Source organism: Amblyomma mixtum, chromosome 10 (assembly GCF_055824585.1).
Source record: "Amblyomma mixtum isolate Tamu chromosome 10, ASM5582458v1, whole genome shotgun sequence".
NCBI lineage: Eukaryota > Metazoa > Arthropoda > Arachnida > Ixodida > Ixodidae > Amblyomma > Amblyomma mixtum.
In genome coordinates, this window is record NC_143021.1 from 20,477,731 (window position 1) to 20,502,923 (window position 25,193).

The following is a 25,193-nucleotide window of genomic DNA, read 5'->3' on the forward strand; positions in this document are numbered from 1 at the left end:
GAGCGACACCAAGCAGCAAGCTGCGGCGTGACTCAAGAAAGATTATTGCCTCCAAGATCTGCCGACACGATAGCGCGCGGGTGACAAGCGCGCGAGCGAGCTCGGCGAAGGCGGCGGGAAGGCATATGGGAAGGCGGCGTAGGCAGCGTACGCTGCGCCTGTCAATCCGCGTGCTGCCGCCAGCTAGCCGAGGGGTAACAGAGGCGTTCGCAACATGAAGCAAATTTTTTCGCTCGCGTAACTACCGTCGGCTTTCAGGGCCATTATATGTTACCTAAATCCAGCCTTACGAGTGGCGGCTTAGCTGCACTCGATGTGGAACGTGATTCGGGCTCCGTAGGAGAAAACGCGCTTTCAGTGTTCGAATACAAAGAGCGGTCTGTGGACCGGCGCGCCTGCTCTTCGAAACGTCAAGCAGGAGAGCCATCTAATTTATGTGCCGTGATTCACAGCATGTTTAATCCACGGCGGCAACTCCCTGCTGATTGCTAGGCGCGTCTCATTGACGTGGTCTCAAGTTCCACGTGTTAAAAACAAGTCTAGAAAACATCTGACTTCAGATGTTTCACAGAAGTTTCACAGCAAACATCTGACTGCAGATGTTTAAGAGACGTCGCAGAGGAAACTTCTGCTTGTCGACATCTATGAGACGTTTGAACGCAGCGCAAGACGTTTGTAGTCATTTTTAGCTGTTCCGAGACGTTTGTAAGACGTTTTGTGTTTCGTGGGAAGTGCCTCGGCAACCCGCCTCTCCCAGTGAACACAGCAACATCTCTTAGACATCTACAAATTGTCTAGGTAAGACATGGAAGATGTCTATATGACAGCTAGCCAGATATTTTAATAGTCTATTGAACATCTATGAGAAGTGTTTGCAAGTCACTCAAGACATCTAGAGTTCATCTTGGGAAGATGTTTCAAGACTTATCAAGCTGGTCAGTAGCAGTCTCATAGCTGGGATAACGCACCATACATTTTGGGTTACAAGACGTCTTGGAAGACGATCGTGTACACATCTTAAGGACACCTACTGCATGTCTATGAAAGAAATTTGGCACGTCTTAGAGATGTATATTTCTGTGCTAATGTGCCTTTATTTTCTCCTTAAAAGGCTAAAAATATCTTGCATAGACGCACTCAAAATACGATCTGACAGACTGAAGTTATAACCACTAACTGTTCTTATATGTAAGAGGCTTATTAGCACTGTTGATCTGCAGCAAATCTTAATTGCTAACATCAAAGCCTCTTGCATGTAAGAACAGTTAACGGCTAGCCTGCACCCGCCACATTTATAAACTTGGCAATTTACAGAAAAGTCAGCCAGTTGCATGCAGTTCTAGCATGCAAATAGCTTTAAAAAATAACGACTCAGTGTTGTGCAAGCTTTCACTTTAATAGTAATCAAATACGAAATGAAATACTTTTTATTTACACCCTGCTCAAGGGCCAAAGAGGGCATTACACACAGGATTCAGAAAAACCAATCTACTGTGGCAGTTGATTAAACAGTAGGTAAAGGCCATAACAAAGCAGCAGTCTGAAAAAAAAAAGCTAGAGAAGCAAAACAGAATGAAATATAAACATGATAATGTGAGGCGCACTGAAAAATAAAAATGCATAGAAAACGAACATGACAGACTTATGCACTGAGAAATATGGCTTGTCACAGCAACACCGTACACAAAACTGAAAAATAAGCATGAAAAGTAAGATTTGCTGGAAAACACAAGTACTTGGTGTTGTGAGTAAGCAAATAAAAGCCTTAAAAGAAAGAACATGACAAGGACTTATGCGCTTAGGAGCATGGTTTGCCGACAGCAACGACAAACAGAACTGAAAAATAAGCATAAAATGAAAGATACAATTTGGCGTGGCAAGTAAATAAATAAATATAAAAACATGACTAGATTTATGCACCTGAAAAAATCGTCCAGGAATTATCTAAAGAGAAAAGCATGAAATTCAAGATATACTTGTCCCTGCAAGTAAATAATTATCTGAAAAAAAAAAAAAAAATGACTAGACTTATGTGCTCAGAAACACTGTCTACAGCAATGTAATGACCTGAAGAGAACTGAAAAGTAAGCAAGAAATGTAAGATATACTGTAAAACACAAGTATGGCAGTTGGCACTGTGAGTAAAATAAAAAAAAACATGACAAGGACTTATGCACAACTACACAACAGCAGCGATGTAAACAAAACTGAAAAATAAGTATGAAATGCAAGATATGCTAAGTGCAGTAAATAAAAGAACACATGACAAAGAATTCGCGCAACACAACAGCGACAATGTAAACAGAACTAAAAAATAAGCATGAAAACAAGTATTCCGCTTGGCGTCATGAGCAAATAAATAAAAATCTTAAAAAAACATATGGCATGGACTTGTGTGCCCATAAACTTAGTTTCCCTGGAATAACTAAATGTTCGCAGCTTCCACAAATGCTGAGACTGGCTGGCAGGTGGAGGTGAGGTGATCAGGAGTCCCCTTAGACATCCTGCAATGAGAAAATTATAGGTAACATACTTCAGTATGCTTTTATGAAGTTATGAAATAAGTGCCTTATGTTTTGTTTCCACATTAAGAATGGGACCTACATAAAAATTTTGCTTTGTTGTCCGCGGTCACACTGTCATACTGAAAAAAGCTGTATCATGCAAGGCAAAATGAATTGTCTGCAAAGAATGCCTTGTTAGCAACTATAGTGGTGCGAGAATAGTATTCTGAAACTAAACTGAATAATATAGTTTTGCTGGCAAAGTATATATAGAGAGCAGAAAAAATCAAACTGAATAGTGAGAACCAAATCAAACATCCACGCGATTATTCCCTGTGTTTGTGGATATTGACACAAACCAAACATTCATCCAGGAATGCTGTAACTAACGACTGAACACAGTCAGATTTTGCCCGATGATATTCATATTCACATAATGAAATTGCTTGTTCTTTCTGACGGTGATGGAAACAAGTGCTACACTTTGGCTGACATGAGGACAAGAGCAGTGCGCCACGACCTCCAATATCCGGCAAGGTGATAGGACATGTTTACTGAACCTGGCTGAACCTTGTTGATTCTAAACCATCGTCCATAAATTGGATTAATTTGCAGTCCTAATGGCACTGACTGCTCCTTGCACAAGCTGGCCATGCTGTGCATTGTCAGAGTAGGCTCTGTTTTAAAATAAGTCATCAGAAAAAAAAAAACACGCCCTATTCAAATTTGGTGCCTATGATCCAAATGCCTCACTTTATTCTGTTAGCTGCAAATTATTTGAAATGTGCACCTTTTCACTTGTTGAGTGAATCGAAACGGACATTTAATGTGTTATGAGAAAATACTGAATATTTGCACACCTGTTTAGTTAACTCAGCCTCTTGTAACATTAACAAGCTTTTTCTTTTAGGTAAGCTGCAGCCAAACAGTGGCCATGAGGCATCGCAGCTGTGTTTCAACAGCACAAAATTTCAGCATGCAAAAATGTATCACTGCACAGTTAGCTTCTTTTCCAATCCATCCCTGTGTGGTGTTCCACTACACATTTCACATCTTTTAGTCACATATATACAAAACATACGTAACATGCATTACTTCAAACAGCAGACCTGCTCTCTACCCCTGCAAATGTTACAAGAATCAAAAGCAAAATGCTGACTAAAAAAGTGAGGACAGGAAAAGAAAAAACTAAACACCAAAATCATTTTTTTAAATAGCCCCCTAGGACTTCTGCAGTATCCTTGATTAAACAGCTGTTGCAATAACAATTGTTAAAAGGGATTACATGACTCTATAGTCACTGTTAATTGGATAGCCAAGTCAATGTAATATCTAGTACGGTATTGCAGTAGATAGCACCCACTATATAAGAATATAAGAACTTTTAACACAACGGTAATTTCATATTTGTTCACTTTGCAAACAGTGAACAAAAAAAAAAACCCCGCAATACTTTACGAAGCTGCACAATATTTCATTTTTGCCGTCAGTCTTTTATCCATATGATTTCTTCACAAGTGCATTCAAATTGCTAAGGCACACCTCTGATGTCCAGGCTACTGGTAGTTTACACCTTCATTGTTAACAAGTGCAAAAAAGATGACAGAAGATAGAGAAGCCAACACAAGTGCCTATTCCTATAACTGGGCTTAGACCTAGTGACAGGGATGGGCTAATTACAAGCAAGGAGCTCAACCCATTAAACTAGTGAAATAGCCTGCCTCCACTTTCAAACAGTAGGGGGAAAAAGACAAGCCCACATGAGTACAAAGGTGACTTTTTTTTTCAAATTCTCAGTACATGTGGATAAGTGTATAAATCGCATCAGCACAATCCAAGTACCTCTTCTTGGCATTCTTCAGCCGTGCAGAGCAGTTCTTGAGCCACCCTTTAACTCCTGTTTGGATATCCTGCAGTGATGCCAGCGAGAGTCCATTCATAAGCCGTACTGCTTCTGTAAGAGGCAAAAAAAAAAAAAAATGACGGCATAAAAAACACTAAAACACAATCACGAGCACAACAGTTTCAAGGATCATGCTCTAGAGTATTATATGATCACGGTACATCATGATCGTTCTACAACACAAGACAGTGCAATGTTAGTTTAGTGCATTTTTGAATCAGCAGAATATGCTGAGCAAAACGAGATGCTACACCATCTGTCAGTAATCTGAAATGCACGTTGGCTGTTTTTGTTGCGTCTACCCGCTGGTCTTGCTACACAACGCAATGCACACGTTTTGGCAATGTACAAAGTGTGTTTTATTCATTAACCACACATTTACGTTCAAGTAGGCCCTAAGCTGGCTAAAGAAGGACCTTGCTGTGTCGCTTGCGGCTCGAAAACTATGACTTCAAGTAAAGGTCAAACTGAAACCGAAACTGAGGCCAGATATGCCAGAACTAAAGCACTGCTCCGCAGCCTTGGTTGCATAGCCACAAAAAGTTGCCCGGGAGTAAAGGTTTTTTTGCCAGGCGAAGTAAGAGAGGGCTTCAGCTGAGTAGGATACAACGTGAAAACAGCAGCTATCCTACTAAAACAGCAGAACTATGGGCAATGGTACGTATGCAGCATGTGTATTACTGAAAAGTAAAGAGATCAGTTTTAATTTTTGACAGTAACAAACAAGTTAGAGACCTAGAAATTCTTGTGCCGATATGATGCTTTAACCACGAACTACTATATCAATGAAAAATTATGTATGTTGTTTGTATCCAGCTATGATATGACCATATATCTTACAAGCGCTGTTTAGCGGTTTGCAAAAATTTCAGCACTCAAGAATCTAATGCCAGAACTGCCTTGAGTAGTCATATGTGACATGGGAGTATACTCACTCTGGATCACATTGAATAGTTCCAAGTTAGCAAACACCTTCTTGCCTTTCTGGCCATACAAGCTATAATGTTGGCCCAAAGAGTCATCAATCAACTTTGATAATATCCTTGTCGTCGCAGCTTGGGCAGTGGTTCCACCTATACCAGCAAGCTGGCGAACCTGTAAAACCAGTAGGGGTTATGTAATACATGTTTTTGGCAGGAAATCTGTCCAGCAGCATTGCTAATGTAATGCCCACATTGCACTTGCTTTTACTTTACATATCCATGGCCACATCCTTCTTTAATTTCCTGCCACACTAATTATGTGCTCCCAATGAACCATATATGCACACTACGAGCAACTTGTGCACTCTGCTTTATGCCTTGCATCCTTCTCTGAGTACCCTGTCAGGTACATGAACTGGCAACTATGTTTATTCACCAAAAGCAAATGAACCACACCAGCACACTTGTAAAATGAAACATACCAGTCGTGCATGAAACTCTTGACATTTCAGCTTTTTTTCAATTTCTTGGATATCCTCCTCTGTTTTCAATGGTAAAATGACAGATTCTCCAGACCCTCCACTATCACCGCACTGTCCTTTTTCCAACAGCCCTTTTATCGCTCTAAGCTCTTTCTTCACAAAGCAAACTTCTCGCAGAATCCGAAGTGCATTATCTGAAAAGAGTAACCAAGAAACAGAAGTAAATGCATTAAGCCATAAAGTAGAAGCACACGTCATGCCTGTTGTTCTGATGGAGCAAGTATGTGGCATGCTGTATACAGATTGAAAGGACTGGATATTACATGGTGCTGCCCACAAAAGCAAATTGTGCTGCAGTACCAAGCCCAAAGAGCCAGCACAACTCTACAGCTTGATTTTGACAGAAATCTGATTCAACTGGCTGAGTAAAGCAGTTCATACTTGAATAAATTTACTTTACTGTTGACACAGTTCTTATTGCACATGAAACAAACTTTCCTACTCTCTATATTTACTGAGACAGATCCATTGTGCAATTATTTCCTGCATGGTGCTCAAGTATTTTGTTTTCTATTTGCAAGAATTTTTATTTACCAGAGCTGATGCTTCCTGCTTCTGATGCTGCCCGGTCTTTCACATGTGAGCATCCAAGGCAGGCTGCATATAAAGCAAAAATGTTAATACAATGAATGATGAACCTCTTCCATATTATACACCAGTGTTTTTAACGTTCATCAATATGTAATGTTTTTGCTACTATGCTGAAGTTAAAGTACCCGACGAACCAAAATTTGAGAGGTCTTTCGGACCACAACTGCCCCAAATAGATCAAACAAAGTAAGTGTTCACTTAATAGCAAAAAGTACTGCAAGACGATAGAAATAGACTCTCATAAATTGATTACAACTCAAAATTTCAATTGAAACAGTTACTTCTAGCTTCAAATGACTGAACATGAAGTCAGATATATGTGCATTCATACTGAATAATTTATGCTCAAGCCCAACAATCGGTGTCACAGTATGCTCAAAGAAGTAACTAGACACTGCTTCCTGGTGGCGACTGACTGTGCCCAACATAACATAAGGTAGCATTTGTATACCTCAAGGATTTGGTGGCAAAAATCCCATGGAAGTGTGTGATGCTTCAGAGCTCTGTTTTACTGCAAGCAAAAATAACTACACATAGTTGGATATAGTTACATAAATGCTGCGTCCATTATGCTGCACACATTACTATACAGTTAGACCCGAAAAGCAGTCATACGATGCTCAGACTGGCAATGGAAACCTATGCAGCTTGATGGCACCTAATTGCACTTAACATATAATAAGGCAGGTGTGCGTACCTGAACTTGGTGACATAACGCCTGTGGAAGTGTGGGCTGCTCCGAATTCGAAGTGCCTTTTCTCTGTGGGCAAGGATGATGCGTGTAGCTTATAATAACATATATACATACATATGCAGATACAAAGACATGCGCAGGGTTCTGCATTAGGGGGAGGCAAGTTTCACCGCAATGCAAGCATACCTTGAGTACTTGGTGGCAGAACACTTGTCGAGGTGTGAGATGTTTCAGAATTTCGCCCCTCTGCCGGTAGAAATGATTGCATATAGCTGGATGCATTTACACTAAGACTGTATCGATCACACTCTACACATATACTATAATGCAAGCAAATTATAAACTGAAATACTCCAAGCCAAAGAACTTCAGCAACACTGATTAAAAGCTCTTAAACTCAAATGAAATTAGCTGCTCCTAGCATTTAACAGTACCTGAACGACTTGTTGCCAAAATGCCAGCAGAAGTGGGTGATGATTCAAAACTTCTTTCCCCTGCAGACAATGGAGACTGCATATAGCTGGATATATTTACATGAATGTTGCATGCATTTCCCTAAGCAGACTTGCTTAAGTAAAAGCCTGAAACACCTACACCAGCAAATAAGCACTGTGCAACTCAGTGCTGCTTAACAGTACCGAATTCATATGGTAACGCTAGTGACCTCACCTGAAGGACATGGTGACAAAATGCCTGTGGACGTGTGCAATGCTGCAGAACTGTTCTCTCCATGCAAAGTTGAACCACTGCAATTAGAAGCAACAACACAAAATTAACCAAACAAGAAAAATTATAACCTCCATGAATATGGTGTTTCTTTGTCATGAAAAGAGTACTTTTGAAATTCAGCTCCTAAATTAGAACAAGCTCTTTGAAAGAATCAGTTATTTTCTTATCACCCAGAAATGTTCTTGAGAAAGGGAACGTTCCATGCCTTTGAGACCTGAAAGGTGAGGGTGGAATACCACGGAGTCCAAAATCTTTGTTTCCATCTTCAAAATCAGAGATATCAGAGCTGCTCAAACTTGCCGATACCTTCTTTCGCTTCCCACGACCCTTCTCTGAAAATGAAATGTGAATTTGCAGCAAAATGTTCAAGGCGATGTCTATACTGGGTACCGATTCTAAATATCAACAGTTTGTGAATGCCACTAGCACGAAGGTGAGAAATTCACCACATAAATAGCCACCCCACTCAGAACTCCATAGATAAGACTGCTAGAAGTGAATTTACAATTTTTTTTAATTACTATAGATCTGCATTTTAAAAATTATGATGAGTACCCTGGTGTAGCCTTTGCAGATTGGTTATACAGCGAGGCAGGTATTCTGGTTGCTACAGAGCTAAACAATTCAATTAGCTAAAATCAAGTAATGAACTTCATTTTTGATTTCAAGGGCAATACTCTATAATTTGATGGCCATCAAAAAAGATGATTCTCCTTTCTAAATTTTCTTAATTGGTCTTATGCCTCAAAATTTCAAACACCAGATATAGTATCTGGAAGGTAGTTGAGCTTGCTTTCACACATTGCACATTTATAAAATAGCTTTGCTAGGTGCAGTACTGTCACCAAAAATCATATTATATTCTTTCACATAAATATGCAAACAGTATTCAATATTACTACTCAAAAATATAAGCAGTACCATTTTTAAATGTGCAATGGGTGAATTGCCAACTCGAGAAGATTCCAGATGCATAATTTTGGCTTCTAGAGATGCTGTGGCGAAAGTGAAGTGAAATTGTGAAAAAAAAAAAAAAAGGCACTGACTTTTACTGACAACATACTCTAGCGAGGCCGCTGTCATGCAATCCACACAGACTACATTGGTCCCAAACAAGCACCTGTGCTATGATTTAATTTTCTGCTCAGCACACCGCTCAAGAGCTCTAGATAAATGATCGAATCGAAATGCACAGATAGCACTGAGATGTCTCTCATAGTTTGTTTAAAGACATCTGTACACAGGGTAACAAAGGAGAAAGGAGATGGCTACACAGTATGAAAGAGCACTGAACAAGGGTTGAGGGGGCCCGAGCCTGCAAGCCAAGCCAACATTTTAACAAGGGATCTTGTCTTCATCTGAGATAAGCCCCTTTGTTGAAATGTTGGCTCGCCTTGCAAACCAAGGTACCCCAACCCTTGTTCAGTGCTTTTCCATATATCTGTGCATAGAGACATCACTCGCTATAACTCACTTATCAAAACATGACTCTCACCACTTCAGCTATATCGTTTCAACACCTTAAAATTTAGCTGCTAACAGCAAATATGCAAAGTAAGCATGTGTTGCCAGCTATGAAATGGGAAAATGTCATTTCAGATAAAGAGCAAGCCAGTTCTCATGCCAAGTAAAGTACAGCCAGCCGTCACAGTTTCAAAGAACCTCTTCACTACTATACTTACAGCTGATCATTGTTTAAACAAGTTTATTTACATCATCCCTTCTTATAATGTACACTAACAGCAAAGTCCAGTGCAAAACATTTTTTCACATGACAGATGATGAAGCAGGTGGCCTACTCACTCCGAAATTCTACCACTGATAGGACACAGAAAGATGCGCCAAAGCCTCTCTTGGGCATGTGATCAATCAGATCAGTAAGATTCACTGAGTATTGCATATCCAAATGGCAACTATTCAAAGCATAGCATCATGCAAAGATAGTATCCAGCTTAGCAAGTATTGAGCAAATTAGGCTACTTTGTTTGCATAAATGATAAATGGTTAAGCCATAAAGCTGTGCAGTAACTAGTTCTTAATTCACAGTATTTTCTTGTTCACAACTTTCAAAGCCAGAGTACACCTTTTCAAAGCTCTAGTGGCAGTACTTCTGAAATATTTAATACTTGGAATTGAGGGCTACATACCTTGATCTGTTGAAGTTGCGATGTCATCTGTATCCTCAGCTTTTCTTAATTTTGATCTTGCCCTTTGGTATGTGTCTAAAATAAAACGAAATTGGACGTTCAGCATTCATTTTAGCCCAATTTAAAGCCTCCAACAGTGAATGTCAAAAACAATTGTTTAAAAATCTAATGTGAAATGTTTCCTTATGACTTCAGTAAAAATAACACTACTGAACATACTGTCAAAGGCAGACCGCAATGAAGAAAGAATTTTGGAGGTTTGTCCTGGTTAGACCACATTATATGAGTAACCTCTGTCAATCATGGCAGTATATTTGTATGGCTTAATAACCTTTCCTTCATTCCAGCAAGCTATATTGGCAAGATGATCCGACTCAGTGCCTGCACCATAGAGTTGACATATTCAAAGCAGCGCGTGCCTTATTTGCGGCAAGACTGAAGGGCCATGCACCAGCAAATCAGCTGTTCTACCCTGGCCTAGTCACTTGGTACACAGCAGCATCTCTCCCCAGCAAATCATGCATGTTACTTCATATGGGAACACCTCCAGCAGAGGAAGGTCGAAACCGTGCCTAATTTGATCATGAGAGTTGCAGTATGAAAAGTAGAGCTTATACTCTAAAATTTCCACTCCAAAAATACTGATAAATTTTATAATCAGTTTTAACAAATGAAACGTCAACAGGACAAATGAAACACGACCACTCTGCTTCCAAAGCTAAGAATTATGGTGATCTATATTGTGGAAATCCAATTTTCACTTTGTATAAAAGTAAAACTCAACTGTGCTGGTGTTAACTATGAAGTGACTACTATCTTGTTTCACTGTTTGTGCTTCATCGCATCCATGTTGCATTAAATGCAGACAGTTCATGCTATATTAAATATTCCTTTAATTAACCAGCAGAATTCAACATATATCCTCTTTTCTTAATCCCATAAGATTAAGAAAAGATAACAGGGAAAACACACTGGTTTTCTTACCTTCAAAACTCAGAACGTGAACAGTGTGCTTCTTGAAAGAAGCATCTGGCACTTCTCGGTGTTTCACCGCCTTGACGGTACGAGTTGCACGGAACGCTGTTGGCCACAGACACTCGTCCCCTTTTAGCCAATTTGTTGGCACCACATCGACTGAGTCATCGGATAAAAAACGAACTATAGCAAACATTGCCTGAAAAAGTGAAAACTATTAGGCTGCAGACAGTAAAAGCATTGAAGTGTTGGTAAAAAGTAGACAATTAAAGATACAACAACACATACATCTGATGATGAGGCAAAATTACATAGTATGAAGCAATGGAAAAGCTAAATACTCAATATTGGAACCTAAATAAGGAAGCAGCATACATTTTGACTGGACACGCGATACCGGCCACACCTTGCAAGATGACAGATGAGATACAACAAAAATGCCCACGTCACTGGAGCGGCAAGGTACAGTGTAGAAATCTCTCACCTCTGTGAACTGTCTGCCCACAATCACTTTTGAACCTGCTTCATCAAAGCAAAAATCGGAGACTAGGATTACGCAACAGTTGGAGAGAATGCAGCCATTGTCTCCAATAGCCGATTTAAGGACAAACTTTGGAAAGACGGCAGTGTGAAACTGTGGCCCCCTGCAGTCATTCGGTAGCTGTCCTCCCATATGCATCTTCTTGAAAACAATGGAAGGTTCTGGACCATTCTGGAAGGCATTGAGGTTGCCACTCTCTTTGAGCTCAATTAATCTGTTGTGCAACTGCTCAAGCGGGCGAGTTGAACTGCGAAGCAGCTGTTTCAGACGAAACATAAAGCTTTCAGCCGGGAAGGCACTGAAATTGTCTAATGCTCCATAGTTTGCTACATCATCAGCAAGATGCACTAGCCCATGGACATTATATGAAACTTTCCCGCGACCATACAATGACTTGAAACTGCGAACAAAAAAACAAAGAAGGTCCTTGGCATAATTATTGTATGTCATGCACATGGATGGGCTAGCAAGTATGATAATAGCAACATGCAGTACGAGGAAATGTTCATACCTCTCTTGCCCTAGGACACCTTTCAACACTACTGGACCAAAGTATAAAACAAAGGAACGGAATTCAGTTGCCTTCCAAAAGCCAAGATCCTTCAAAGACCGTGGTAGTCGTGCCAGTTCACCGCAGCAAAATTGTTTCAAGTCAACCAAACGCTGAGATATTTCATTTACAGACAGTGATGGCAGGCGGTAAGATTTACTGCCCTTAATCCACAGAAGCAGCAGCTTCTTCACAACACCAATGCAGACCAAATGCATATAATCTAAAGGAAACTGTGTGACTAGGCCTACAGGCAAGGACTGAAGGGGCGTGTCTTTTACATGGTGTTCTTCTTGTGCTTTTTGAGCAAATGACTGATCTGTTCGCAGCTGTGCGTCAGATTCAAGAAAAACGACCGTTCCATCTACAAACTCGCCCTCTTGTGTGCACTTTCCGCAGCCAAAGTAGCCGGAGTGCGACTTGGTGCCTAACAAGAATGCTTTAGCCGGTGCGTCACAAACAAATCCCCTTACATAAACAGAGAATATTTGTCCACAGAAATGGAATCCATTTGCCAAGAGGTCTTGAAGCTCAGCAAGGAAATCCGAAAGGTACTCCTCAACGGAATTTGGCTTTGCATGGCCATGATAACAGCCAATCAAGAATACTCCACTATGAGCTACGTCCTGAGTTTTACCAAGAACTGGCCAAAACTGACTGTGAGTGCTTTTGGTTAGTGGCAGCCCATCAACATAAAACATTATACCAATTTGGGGTGGTATGGTCGAAAGGTCACTGACTTGTACAAGTAGGCTTTTCAAACTCTCTGCAATGCCGAAGTGAAAATAGGAACCTGGTGGCACATCTCTAGTTACTGCGCATGCCCTGCGAGGTGTAGACAGCAAAGTTCTTGGGTCGCGCGGCAAGCCTGAGAAGATGGGGTAACGCCTCAACTCATTCATAAGTGAGGAAAGGGCTCCATGAGTGATCTTATGATCACCAGACCATTCAGTCAGGAAGTGTTTCATGCGACACACTGAATCACTATTTGCCATGGCACTATTTGTCTGTTTTTCACTGATGCTGCTCAAAAAAGTTCCAGGCAAAGCCTCAACCTCGGAATCTGTAGAGAATGCATCTGAAGGGAAGCTCTTGCTTGACGCAGTTTCATCTGAGCTACTGTCGTGAACAGGCACAGGTTCAGAATTAGTGCATCCCACTCCTACCTGCAGACAGCTGTCATGAAAAGCACCATCTTGTGCCAACTCAGTTGGGCAAGATCTGCCAAAATCGGCCCCCCTTGCAAGGTCACCACAACTGCTTGAAACTGAAAAAATGCGCGCGTTCGGATTATCCTCAGAATTCGAACTGCCTGAAACCGAAACAATGCGCGCGCTCGGATTATCCTGTTCAAAGGACGGCAGCTCAGATGAAACCTCTTCATCTCCAGAAAGGGTATCAGCATGACTACTAGGTGAATCCATTCCCTCATGAGAGCTGCATTCAGATACGTCACCACCAATCTCGCATTCGAACTCTGACGTAGTGCAAACATTATTGGAGGCGTTACTGTCCACCCAGTTACTACAGCTTGCTTCTGCAGTGCTCCGGGTATCAGTCGTGATAGGCTGAGAGCTACATGTAGAAACTTTTGACACAATTTTATTTAACCGGCGCCTCTTCTGCCACCGCGAAAGACTTTCAAAGGGTTTCTTTGGCCGCTCCATATTACACATTGCGCGCACCTGACAATCCGGCGGGTACACCTACACGCTCATCTTAGTTGAAAATGGAGCACTGTCATACGAGAGCTCGCGGGTCGGCGCACACGTGCACGATGTAACTAGCGAGAAAGAAACGGGGCAAGCCTACCGGAGTCGGCAGCACTAACAATTAACACCGAGACGCCCCGCTGACGATAAAGTCAGTCACCAAATATGCAGTCAGCAAAAATTCCAGTGAGGAAGCGCTAGTTTTTGCCCAGCATGCATATAGTTCTATATTTTTTTTTGGCCGCGGTACATAATTACATTTCGCGTGCACGTGGATGCATGCCTGTAGTACATCTGACAATCCGGTCGGGATACTGGATACACATAAAACACCTATACGTGCAGGCTATCCTAGTTGACAATTGAGTACTGCTCATCAAAAACGTAAGGACACTACCCGAATATAGGCGCCGCTCCCACACCGGGTTGATGTTGACACCAAAGAAGCACGATCAATAGCGACGACGGAGCAACCGCTCCAGTTCCTTTCTCCGGCTTGTCTGACAGTTTGCGCGGGAACAACGGTCAATGTGCAGTACCGCAGTTAACAAAATTAAATCAATTCAAGATACGAATACAATAATTTCAAGTGACAATTAAAATGAAAATAAAAAAAAAATAAAATATGATGAGAAACAAATACTAATAATAAAATTAAGTTTTCAATTTTATCAAGGTTGGAATCGCTGCAGTCCTGGGGTGAGTGCGGTTGAGGTAGTGACGTCGGCAACATCCAGTAACGGTAGCTGAGAAAAAGTAAGCCGGAGAAGCATCACAATGCATTGTGCTTGTTACAAACGTCTGGCCGGTCGGATCCCGGAGCTGGAACAGATCCCCCTGATCTGATCATAGAGATTACGGAACTCCGATAAATTAATTCAAACGTAGCATTTGTCGGCAATTTCCTCACTGGCGTCCCAGAACCCTCCTCGCAGCTAGCGCCGCCTCTCCTCCTCCGCTCTTTTCTCCCTTCTCCTCTTTTTTTCTTTCACGGCTGTTGCGCTCTTTGGTCTATTCCTCCGGCGAGTCTGCCTCCGCGCACCGCCGCCGCGAATCTGCGCGTCTTCTGAACCGCGGCCTGGTCAGTGCGCCTCTCAATGTGCTGACGCATGAACACGTAGGTAGTGGTGGAAACGTTTATTGCCAATGATGTAAATCGTAGGGGGCGCCTGGTTTGCCGCAAAAGTTTGCATGATTACGAGAATTGGTCTGCAGCAGTATTGGGAGCAGTCCGGGTTTGTAGTTGTCGCCAATGTGCAGCCTGCGCTATGGTGAGGGACGGAGCGGGGGGTGCGTATTCCCTTCTTTTGTCTCGGTAATACGAGAGAATATCACGGAAGGAGACCAGGTAATGCGCGGGCCGCGGGCGAACGGACCGTCGTGTGAATCGCCCTTTAACGCCATTTTAAGTACGTGCGCAGTCGCCTTCTTTGCGCGAGGAACGTGCCGGCCACACAAATGGCTCGAAGGGCAACGCGAAAATCGCGAGCCGGCCGCCCTAGAAGCTCGCCAGGAGCAGAACAGCTGTGAAAGACAATACGAGCAGAATCGCTTTATTAAGGCGAAAGCCTTTAATGCCTCATACTGTCGTGAGCAGGGAATGCACTACCTGGTCTCCTTCCGTGATATTCTCTCGTATTACCGAGACAAAAGAAGGGAATACGCAACCCCCGCTCCGTCCCTCACCATAGCGCAGGCTGCACATTGGCGACAACTACAAACCCGGACTGCTCAATACCCAATACTGCAGCATGCCCGATACCCAGACCAATTCTCGTAATCATGCAAACTTTTGCGGCAAACCAGGCGCCCCCTACGATTTACATCATTGGCAATAAACGTTTCCACCACCACCTACGTGTTCATGCGTCAGCACATTGAGAGGCGCGCTGACCAGGCCGCGGTTCAGAAGACGCGCAGATTCGCGGCGGCGGTGCGCGGAGGCAGACTCGCCGGAGGAATAGACCGAAGCGCGCAACAGCCGTGAAAGAAAAAAAGAGGAGAAGGGAAAAAAGAGCGGAGGAGGAGAGGCGGTGCTGCGAGGAGGGTTCTGGGACGCCAGTGAGGAAATTGCCCATTTGTCAACTTATTCAGGCGCGGATTTGAGCGGCAAAAAAATTGGTGTGGCTTGATTGGTTTATGTGGTTTATATTAATATGTTATGACAACATCCCTTTGAAATAAAGCGACTGAGGCTAGTTATAGTTATGTGAGACTCCGTGAAGGGCTGCGGAAATTTCTACCACCTGTGTATATTTTATAGGGTTCTTTGGCGTGCCCTGATATCGCACGCACAGTGTAGGTAGCTGTTCCTGATCCTACGGGGTTGGGATAGGTAGGTCAACGCCGCTTGCGGCGGGGGCTAGCCTGCCACAGGAATTTTATCTCTTGTAGGCCGTCATTGCACCTGCCGCTTCGGTGGCGGACGACGGCTGTTGCGACGCGCGTCTTTCTCTCTCGCTCTTCTTTTTCTTCCTTCTTTCTCTATTTTCTCTTCTGTCCGCACGAGGCAGCGGAGGTGGCTCAGCAACAGAGCCAGTAGCAGGCCCGTGCAATTTCTTTTCCTTCTTCCTTCAGTCGCAACAACAACAACAGCACACGCGCGTGCACGTACGTGGGCGCCGGCTTTTCGCCGCCATAGAATTACTGCCTTTAATTTCATAGCCCTTAATTTTAGAAGTGCGTGCGCAGCGCTATGGCTGAAAATGTTAATTTTAGTTTGCTGTATATATATATATATATGATACATATAATATTGTGCAGGCTTTAATTTTAAGCTTTTCGCTCGGATTCTTATAATTGTTGCTAGTTCCGTTTCAGCTTTTTTTTTTTTCGATTCACGGGAATATGGCGCGACAGTCGGCTACTCGTTCATCCGAGTTGTGACCTAGTCGAAGCGCCGAAGCCAATTGCATCATGTGTACGCGGCCACAAAAATGTCTCCCGGGGATGTCTTGGAGACAACTTGCTAAGCCAACTTCTAAACGCCTTGTGTAGCTGAAGACGCAAATATCCCTCCAAAGAAATCTTCCAGGCGTCTTGGCTAAGATGTCTATTAGACGAGTGTCAAACACCGTCTTGTAGATGTCTTTTGTAGCCCAAGATATTTATGACTTTTATAGATGTTTCTAGACATCTACAGGATATTGTGTGCTCAGTGGGTCTGTAGCGGCTGCCTCGGCGCGTGGTCGTTTTGAGGGGTCGCACTGTATCGACCACGACCTTGCTGAAGAGGGTGTCGACGATATAGGCACCCGCTCCGAGGGAACCTTCCGCACAGTGCCGCGCGCCACGGTCCTCTGACATATATGTCGCATGATATGACAAACCTTCCCTCGTCTCCATGTAATCCGGGCCAAAAGAAGTCCGCGAGAATGAGATTCGTTGCCTTCTCTCAGCTGAAGTGGCCTGCCATCAGCCCCTCATGTGCATACTGGAGAACCTTCTCGCGATTCTTCTGGGGAACTAGACAGATCTAGGTCGTCTTCGCTCCGGTGTCCGGAACGTACTCACGGTACAGCAGGCCGCCATGAAGGCAGAATATGAACGAACCGCCTACCTTCGCATCACCGTCTTTCTCTGCTTTTGCGCCTCGAAGCAAACTAGGAGGCCGCTGTCCTCTCGCAGGTCGTGCATCATTTGGTCGGGGCTGACCTCAGGGAGAGTAGTAGAAGCCCGCAGCCTACGGAGTCGTACCTTTGTATTATCGGGCCGCTTGCTGGAGGGTCATAACTTCGTAACGCAACTTCGTAACGGAGTCCCTGTCGCCGGGCTCAACAGCTTGTGAAAATTGAACGGACGCGAATTGTTTCATACGACACCGAGACTCGTTAGCTCTCGGCAGACATCCACCACCTGCACCACATTCTCTTCGCCGCGATGACCTCACCTTGTGGATAATACACGGTAGTGATGGCCAGATCGCGACTCTGCCGACAGCCATCGATCGCGAGGGTACCCACCTGGCCTGGTCAGGATGTCTTGCTCGGCCACCAAGTTCGAATACATCATTGTCCCGACCCTGGATAGATGCCCCAAACCACCTCAGGCATCCTTTAGTCTGCAAGTACAGGTTGCCCTCACATCCCGCACCGACCGAATCCGTCTCCTGGGCCTTCATCTACAAGATGACTACTCTCGAGCGAATAGACCAATCTGTAATCCAGATCAGTGCTACTCAAAAGAGTTGCTGACAAGTACGAAGGCATGCGCGAACCCAAACTTTCGTGTCACGTACAAGCCTCGTACAAATCGAATTTTTGAAATAGCGCGTCAACCGGCACAGGGAGCGCGCTGTGGCTACTGAGAAGACGTAGTGGCAGGTTTAGACAACAAACTGCCAGTTTCAGTACTTTGACCGTTAACTGGCGAGCTGCAGCCACTGAAGTGAGCAAGTGCGCAAGCTGTTCATTGGATTAGTGCCAAAAAGACAATGAAAGAGCTTGAAGAGCAACCTGCGTGTGTGTGAAATTTTGCTGCAAACTTTGCAAAACTTCACAGAGACATTTAAATTGTTTAGAAGAGTACGGGGAGGACTGTGTGCGTCGCACGCAGTGCTATGAGAGGCTTAGGTGTTTTGAACACGGCGCCATGTCGGTCAGTGACAAGCCCAAGCTTTGACAACCTTCCACATCGACAGATAATGACCATGCTGACATAGTTCATGCCGCGATTCATGAAAGTCGTCATTTAACTTTGTGAAAAGTTGCTGGCGAAATGGGCATCATTGCAGCATCAAGCCATAAAATTTTAGTGAAAAACTTAACTGGGCTGTGTAGGTGCAAAATTCATGCCGCGTTTGTTGACTGGCGATCACAAACAGATCCGTGTTGAAAACAACCAGGAACTGCTTATCACTACCAATGACAATGAAAACTTCCTTAAAAAAATCATAACAATTGAGGCATAGGTTTATGGCTATATGGTATCGAAATGAAGGTGCAGTTAATTGTCGCAGAGGGTGGGCAAAGGACTTCTTCATCAAAAAAAGCACGCACGAGTCGGCCAAAGATCAAGGTGATGTCGCCAGTTTTTTGAATGCCAAGGCATTTTTCATCAGGAATTTGTACCACATGGTGAGATGGTAAACAAGGACATCTACCAGGAAATTTTAGTGCATTTGAAAGGTGCTGTGTGCAGGAAGAGGACTGAATAGTGGGAAAACGTAACTTGGATGTTGCATCATGACAATGTGCCAGGTTACGTATCGCTCCTCGTCTGCAGCTATCTAGCGAAACATCATATACTTTCGTTGTGACCCAACCTTCGTAATCCCTGGATCTAGCCCTAGCAGACTTTTTCCCGTTTCCCAAACTTAAAACCACGTTGAAAGGGTGTCGCCTCCAAACCATAGAGGAGATTCAGGACAATGCGACAAGAGATCTGCGCGCCATCCCAGAAAGTGGGTTCCAGAAGGCTTTCCACAATGGAAGAAATGTTACAAACGGTGTATTACCAGTAGAGGGGACTACTTTGAGGGGGACAGTGTTTAAAATGTTGTACAATAAGCAATACAGATGTTGCAGCAAAAGTTCAGTTTCTTTTTGAACACATTTCGTATTACTGTAAAAATCATCATATAATACGAGGGTTCTTCTTTTTTTAAAATTATAGCATGTCAAATTTAAACCTCGTATTATATACAGATCGAAACAATTTTCGGTGAAAATCTGTGTGAGATCAGCAGGTTTTGCAAGGACCACTCGTCGCGTCGCTGGGCACACCTGGGAGCGGTACCGAGAGGATGTTCCGCTCGCGCGCTCCCGTCTCAGTGTTTCGCATATGCGCAGAGGCGTTTCCGCTTGCTCGCTGAGCGGAGCGGATGCACAAACCCGCTCTGCTAAAACTCTCTAATTGCCATCGTCATCACGCTTCCAGCGAGATGAGGTGTTATCTAGCGGTGGCGTAGGTCATAGTTTCGATTTTGATGCCACTTCATTATGCCAACCTGACATAGCGACGCTCAGGATAATCGCACCTCGCATGACATCCGGACCGCAAAAGCAGCACTCGGCTGCTTTTAAAAGTAAAGTAATTGCAGCTGCCAAGCATCGGCACCGCGTCAAGTGCTGCTGCATGGCCTTTATGAGGGAGCCTGCAGTTACTGCTGATGGAGACGGGCATCTCCAACCATGCTGTGCATCTGGATTGCATGCACTTGAGCCAGTATTTCCGAGGAGCTTGCCGGTTGTTATTTCAGGAAATGCGGGATATCTAACATGCTCGAAGGTACCGGTACACAAGGTGATGACGATCACTAAACCGCTGACGTTCACTTCCGAAGCATGCGCACCAGCGAGTATGCCAGGACCGGTCTGCACATACTCGTGGCACAGGGTGCGAGCACGGCGCATCTGTACCTGTCACTCACACGCTGCACGCATTGTATCCGGTGTGCCAGTGTACACTAATAATCGGAGGGCGTTCAGCTTCCGAGACTGCTGGAATGTCTTCGAGCTCACTGCACTTCCTTACTTGCATTATACGCGGATGAAAACTTTTTTTTTCCGTTTTTGGTATCCCCAAATTACACCTCGTATTATATGCGAGTTTTTACAGTATATGTCTCGGGAAATTGGATGGTAACAGGTGGGCAGCTAAGATATTTCAATGTCAATACTGGTGCAGAAATAGCATCAACTCACTGTGGCAGAAAAAGACTAGAAAACCAACCAGCAAGTTTTGGCGCAAGCGTGGCATCACAGGGGTGAGGACTTGCCCAGCTCTAATAATAAAGGTTCCCACAGATGCAGAGAGCACGATCAACAAATACAAACATTTTATTGCTATTAGACAAACAGCTCCTCAGCGATTTGCAACCGCAGATTTGACCTCTAGCAAAAATCGTACACTCTGTATCACAGCCTTCTCTTCCTCTCATTCAAATAAGTCGCCTGTTAGATTTAAATCTGTTTATTTAGATCAAATGTGTTCCTGAGTTCCTTACCTTCAGTCTTTTTCACATAAAAAAATATCCTATTAATTTACTAACCAACAACACTTTGGTGTTCTGTAGCCTGCTAAAGTTTCAACAAACAATGATGACTAAACAGCCCTTGCAATGTATAACTGACAGATAAGCACCAGCTCAATAGTGGCTATTCGCTTCCAGCATTCTCCTAATGTACCACTGGTGCCATCCAAACCAGTTTCGAGACCAGTCCAAATAAGCAGCAGCACCACTCGGCTGCACATGTGTCCGAGAAGGGAGCCACATTTCTGCTGTAGTGGTCCGAGTCGAATGCTGCTCCCTGTAGCACGTTGCTCTGATATCATCACACTTCTGAGTGCACTGATAGCACAGGCCTGTCAGTGGAGCTGTATACATTTGAGACAGGTTACTCTCTCGTCCTGCCACGGGAAAGCGTGTCATCACAGATGGTGAAGGCGAATCGGGGCTGTTCAGCGGACTCCGTGAAACTGGCTGCTGTTCAGGCCTCCTGCTGCTGACACAGGGCACGATGTTGTCTTCATCGCTGGCTTCCTCAGAACTGCTACTCTTCAATTGCTGCCTGTCCTGATAGCTCACTTTTTTCCTCTCTTTCGATTTGCCTGTCCCAGTGTGTCTTAATTCTGCAGCAGCAGCATTCGGCTTCAGCTGACGACTATAACTGTCACCACTCCTGGTTCTTCCTGTTCCCTTCCGCTCCAAACTTTGCTGCTGTGATTCCGACAGCACACTACTTGATTCCTGCAAAGGGCGATGCCTCTCGTGAACTTTGCTTCCCGTCTCTTCTGTTGCGTCCGAATTTCTCGCATTTACATCTGGAGAGCTATGCACAGCGTCCTCTTCGTTCTGCACCTCTCTTGTCATGGTTGGTTCAGATTCCAAATCCTTGCTGCCTAACCGCAGCGGCGGGGTTTGAAATGTCTCGGGCTCCTTAGCATACGCCCGTTTTGGACCCGGGACATCGGACGCCGAGGAAACGCCACTTATCTGGAAAGTTTGCTGCTTAACACCAGTGTCAAGCTGAAGCACGTCACTGGCCTGTCCTGCCTCTTCAGCAACACTACTCTCCGCTTGCTGTTCCTGGAACGTGCTCTGGTCAGCATCCCTCTGCAACACACAGCTGTCCTCTCCCACTTCTGTTTTACCCTGCTGGCTTTCCGCACTAGCCTCGGTCCCAGCTCGGGGTGCGGAACTATCGTCGCTCCTTCCCCCAGTGGCAAGCCCCCGTGTTCTTATGGGTCCGAAGGTGATGTTGTAAGCCCTACAAAATGCCTCCTTCTCCTCTGCGATGCAAGCAGCCAGGGCTTTGCCCAGCGATGGATCCGGTGGCCAGGGCAGAATGGGTTTTACGGGTGGGCCCACCCTTTTGCCACTCAGGGCTTCCTGGAATGTCAGAAAGGGACCCATCGTTGGTCTCAGAAGACAACTTTCAGGTATCGAGGGTTGCAGACGAGGACTTTCTGTCTTCGTTGGTTGCGAAGGACTGCTCTCAGTTATCACTGGCTGCGGCTGGTCACTTTTAGTCACTGCTGGTTGGAGAGGACAACTTTCAGACATTGTTGGTCGCGGACAAACACCTTCAGTCACTGCTGGTTGCAGAAGATCACCTTCAGTTGGGTGCGTGCCCTCCGCTGGAGGCAATTTGACTTTATCTGAAGATGGCTGTGTTGGTTGAGGAAGATCACCTTCAGTTGGATGTGTGTCCTCCGCTGGAGACGATTTGACTACATCCGAAGATGGCTCCGTGGCTTGGATGCCCATTTCTTTGGAGATGCTCTCGGTCGCACCACCATTCACTTTGCACTCCGTGTCCACATTGTCAAGGCTTGGAAACCCTGCAAAGTACAATGGAACTCAGCAAGCTTGCATTCCAGCAAAATAGATGACATGATGAACACAAGAAATGCAAGACCACTGCACGTACTTACGAGGCATACAGCCACAAAGGAGCAGACATCAATACTAGGCAATAGTTCCATGGATGCGGAAGCGAATGTTAGCCAGTCACACCATAACTGCTACAGCCACCAACCGATTTTTCGGACTCAGCGCGGATCACTTCAAACATCAGATATTTGTATCTGGAGTCAACTTTTTTTAGGCCAGTAAGGGGTGTGAGTTGGGGGGGGGGGGGGGGGGTCAACATACAGGTGGCAATACAGTAGAAACCTGTTGATACATTTTTCACACGACCATAAAAAAAAAATGACGCAAGAGCTGGAAAACGTAAGAGTCGGGAAGCAGGACAAACTGAAGAATGACAGTAGTGGGTAAATAAACACGTGTTCACTGCAGTGCTAGCAGATGAAAAAGTTGTGCAGTGTCGTCTGCCATTTTGTCACACCCGGTGAGCACAACTCACTTCTCCAGAGCTTGAAGTGTCGTGTGGCTCTCGCGATCGTCGAGAACATACCTTCTGAGAAGGTCTAATGCCGCTACAGCCGAAGTAAAGGTTGGTACCGGCAGCGGCTCACCCTCCTCCTCTTTGTTGCCATTACTGTGCGCATCGACACACACGGCCGAGATCAGCTTAATGGTCAACACCTGGGAGGTGGCAACGGCATCATCCGCAGAAACAATTGTTTTATGCGAGCCCGTTAGCGCCAACCGCTTCCATGGCTGTGCCGAGTTCTTCGCAGTCCACAGTGGATCCGTCACCTATGGTTGCAGATTCTGCTGCGCTGTCTGCATCACCGCAACACTTTGCAAAACAGTTTCGAAACGAAAGCTTCACTGCGGGACCTCGTGCTTCAATCTACCGGTGCCTAGTTTCGACCTTCAGCTGAGTTTGAGGTCAAACCATGAAAAGAGAAAAAGAGATTGAATCAATATCCATGACTGGGAGTCGAACCCACCTTTCGAACAGACCACCTTTAAGGCCCACTCAGTGAGACCACTAGGCTATTGCCGCAGCCAACACTCCTTGTGCTAAACTGCACCACTCTCTCACGCTGTGCATTGGAGAGCGTTGTCTTCATCAGCTTCCATCTGCTCCGTCCTGCAGCACTGCCTGCTCACTGTCTTCTACGTAACACAGATCCGTGCTTTCGCTCCGATTCGAGTGTAGTAAACATTATCTGTAGTTTTAATGAAAGAAAGTGCACATAACTGGCTCCCTGGGTCAGTGGACACCTGAACCGCGCTTACAGGTACGTGGGGTGGTGAGAGAGAGAGAGATGTGGGCTGCATGCGTTAGCACTGATAACGTTGTGGCAGACACGCGGCACTGCAGGTATAGACCGCAGCTTTCACTGGCTGTGCAAACTCTCGTGATCAACCATTAACTGCCACCTACCAGGCTGGTAGGGTGGGTGCGCTGCCTATCCAGTTTCCGGAATGCACTCAACATCACAGACCGTGTATGTGCTTGCGAAAGTGCTTTGCGCTTTCTTGATGCCATTACGCTATAGCACGACGACAATGGCACACGAGGCATTCATTCGTTTCGTCTTGCATGGCGTGTGCACAGCAGGTAAAGACATGCAAAATGATTCTTAAGTGAAGCGATGTGATGATATGTGCAAACATGAAGTCAGTCGCACTAACACTAGCCACGCAGAGGAACAAGGATGGGTAACAAAAAAAAAAAGAGTGCAAGCACTGCTGCTGATGATGATGGTGTAGCCCGCCCATAGCGGCATAGCGGCACTAGACATGCCAGGACGAGCCAGGCCAAGTCACGCTGCTTTAAAAGTAAACATGGCTGTTGCCACTAGTCACTCCTGGCCTGCGCTGCCAGTTCACAAAGTATCATGCGGGAATGTGCCCAAAGTTACGATGTGACAGCAGGGCTTCTAATGCATGGAACCCTATAAGAGTCATTCTGGGATGCGACCAGAAGAATGTAGCAGCCAAGAAAACGCAGCACTCGAGAATGCAACAGGCCTTTCACTGAATGGTCTGGTGAACATCCAGGGAATACTTTCCGGTCAAAAACGAGAAGCCCACCACGAGCCCAAAACATCCAAAGCAGGGTGGCCAGCAGATGTCAGCTGGACGTCAAATGCGATGTTGGGGGGGGGGGGGGGGGGGGGGGTTGACATCAATGACTCGAGTATGTTCAGAGATGCGAAACGGCATTCTCATTCAGCAGAACCTACTATGCTCGCTCGCAAGGAACTGGGGAGAGACACAACAGGAGTCTGACGAGAATGACTTGAAGAGGACCCGACACCCCAGGACTGCCTCTCACCTGGCAGTGGCTTTATGTCCAGGCCCAGGGGTGAGCAGAGTTCCCGCAGCTGGCCCAGTTCGGTGCGTCCCGTCACCAGCGTGACCGCCTGGCCCGCAGTGCCTGCATGGCAACATAGAGGGACCCGGATCTCACTCATGCATTTTGTGCTTGGAGGCCCCTGAACACCTCTCTCCGAATGCCATTATAATTGACAGCCCAAATTGTCACCAGCCCTGTGCACACAACGGGTTATAAATGC

General features: G+C 44.9%; 2 protein-coding genes across 3 annotated transcripts in view; both read right to left on the bottom strand.

The window, feature by feature from the left end:
* Window positions 1–1,377: 1,377 nt before the first annotated feature.
* Window positions 1,378–14,418, bottom strand: LOC149325305 (uncharacterized). 2 transcript variants are annotated; one of them, XM_089562990.1, is made up of 12 exons: window positions 11,018–14,418; window positions 10,034–10,108; window positions 8,092–8,218; window positions 7,827–7,903; window positions 7,592–7,651; window positions 7,344–7,403; window positions 7,161–7,223; window positions 6,407–6,469; window positions 5,813–6,006; window positions 5,343–5,502; window positions 4,347–4,458; window positions 1,378–2,504 (listed from the first exon to the last, which is right to left on the bottom strand). In XM_089562990.1, the coding sequence occupies exons 1-12, from the start codon at window positions 11,202–11,204 to the stop codon at window positions 2,426–2,428; spliced, it is 1,257 nt and encodes a 418-aa protein (XP_089419116.1). In that variant the 5' UTR covers window positions 11,205–14,418; the 3' UTR covers window positions 1,378–2,425. The 2 variants fall into 2 exon arrangements, with proteins under 2 accessions (XP_089419116.1, XP_089419117.1); XM_089562991.1 differs by lacking the exon at window positions 7,592–7,651.
* A 6,154-nt stretch (window positions 14,419–20,572) lies between these two features.
* Window positions 20,573–25,193, bottom strand: part of LOC149325306 (uncharacterized) — a 32,168-nt gene continuing 27,547 nt past the window's right edge. The window contains exons 9-10 of the mRNA XM_089563978.1: window positions 24,953–25,054; window positions 20,573–22,595 (exon numbers count right to left, since the gene is read on the bottom strand). Of these exons, the coding sequence (XP_089420104.1) occupies window positions 20,899–22,595; window positions 24,953–25,054 (1,799 nt within the window). The 3' untranslated portion in view covers window positions 20,573–20,898. The remainder of the gene's footprint in view (window positions 22,596–24,952; window positions 25,055–25,193) is intronic.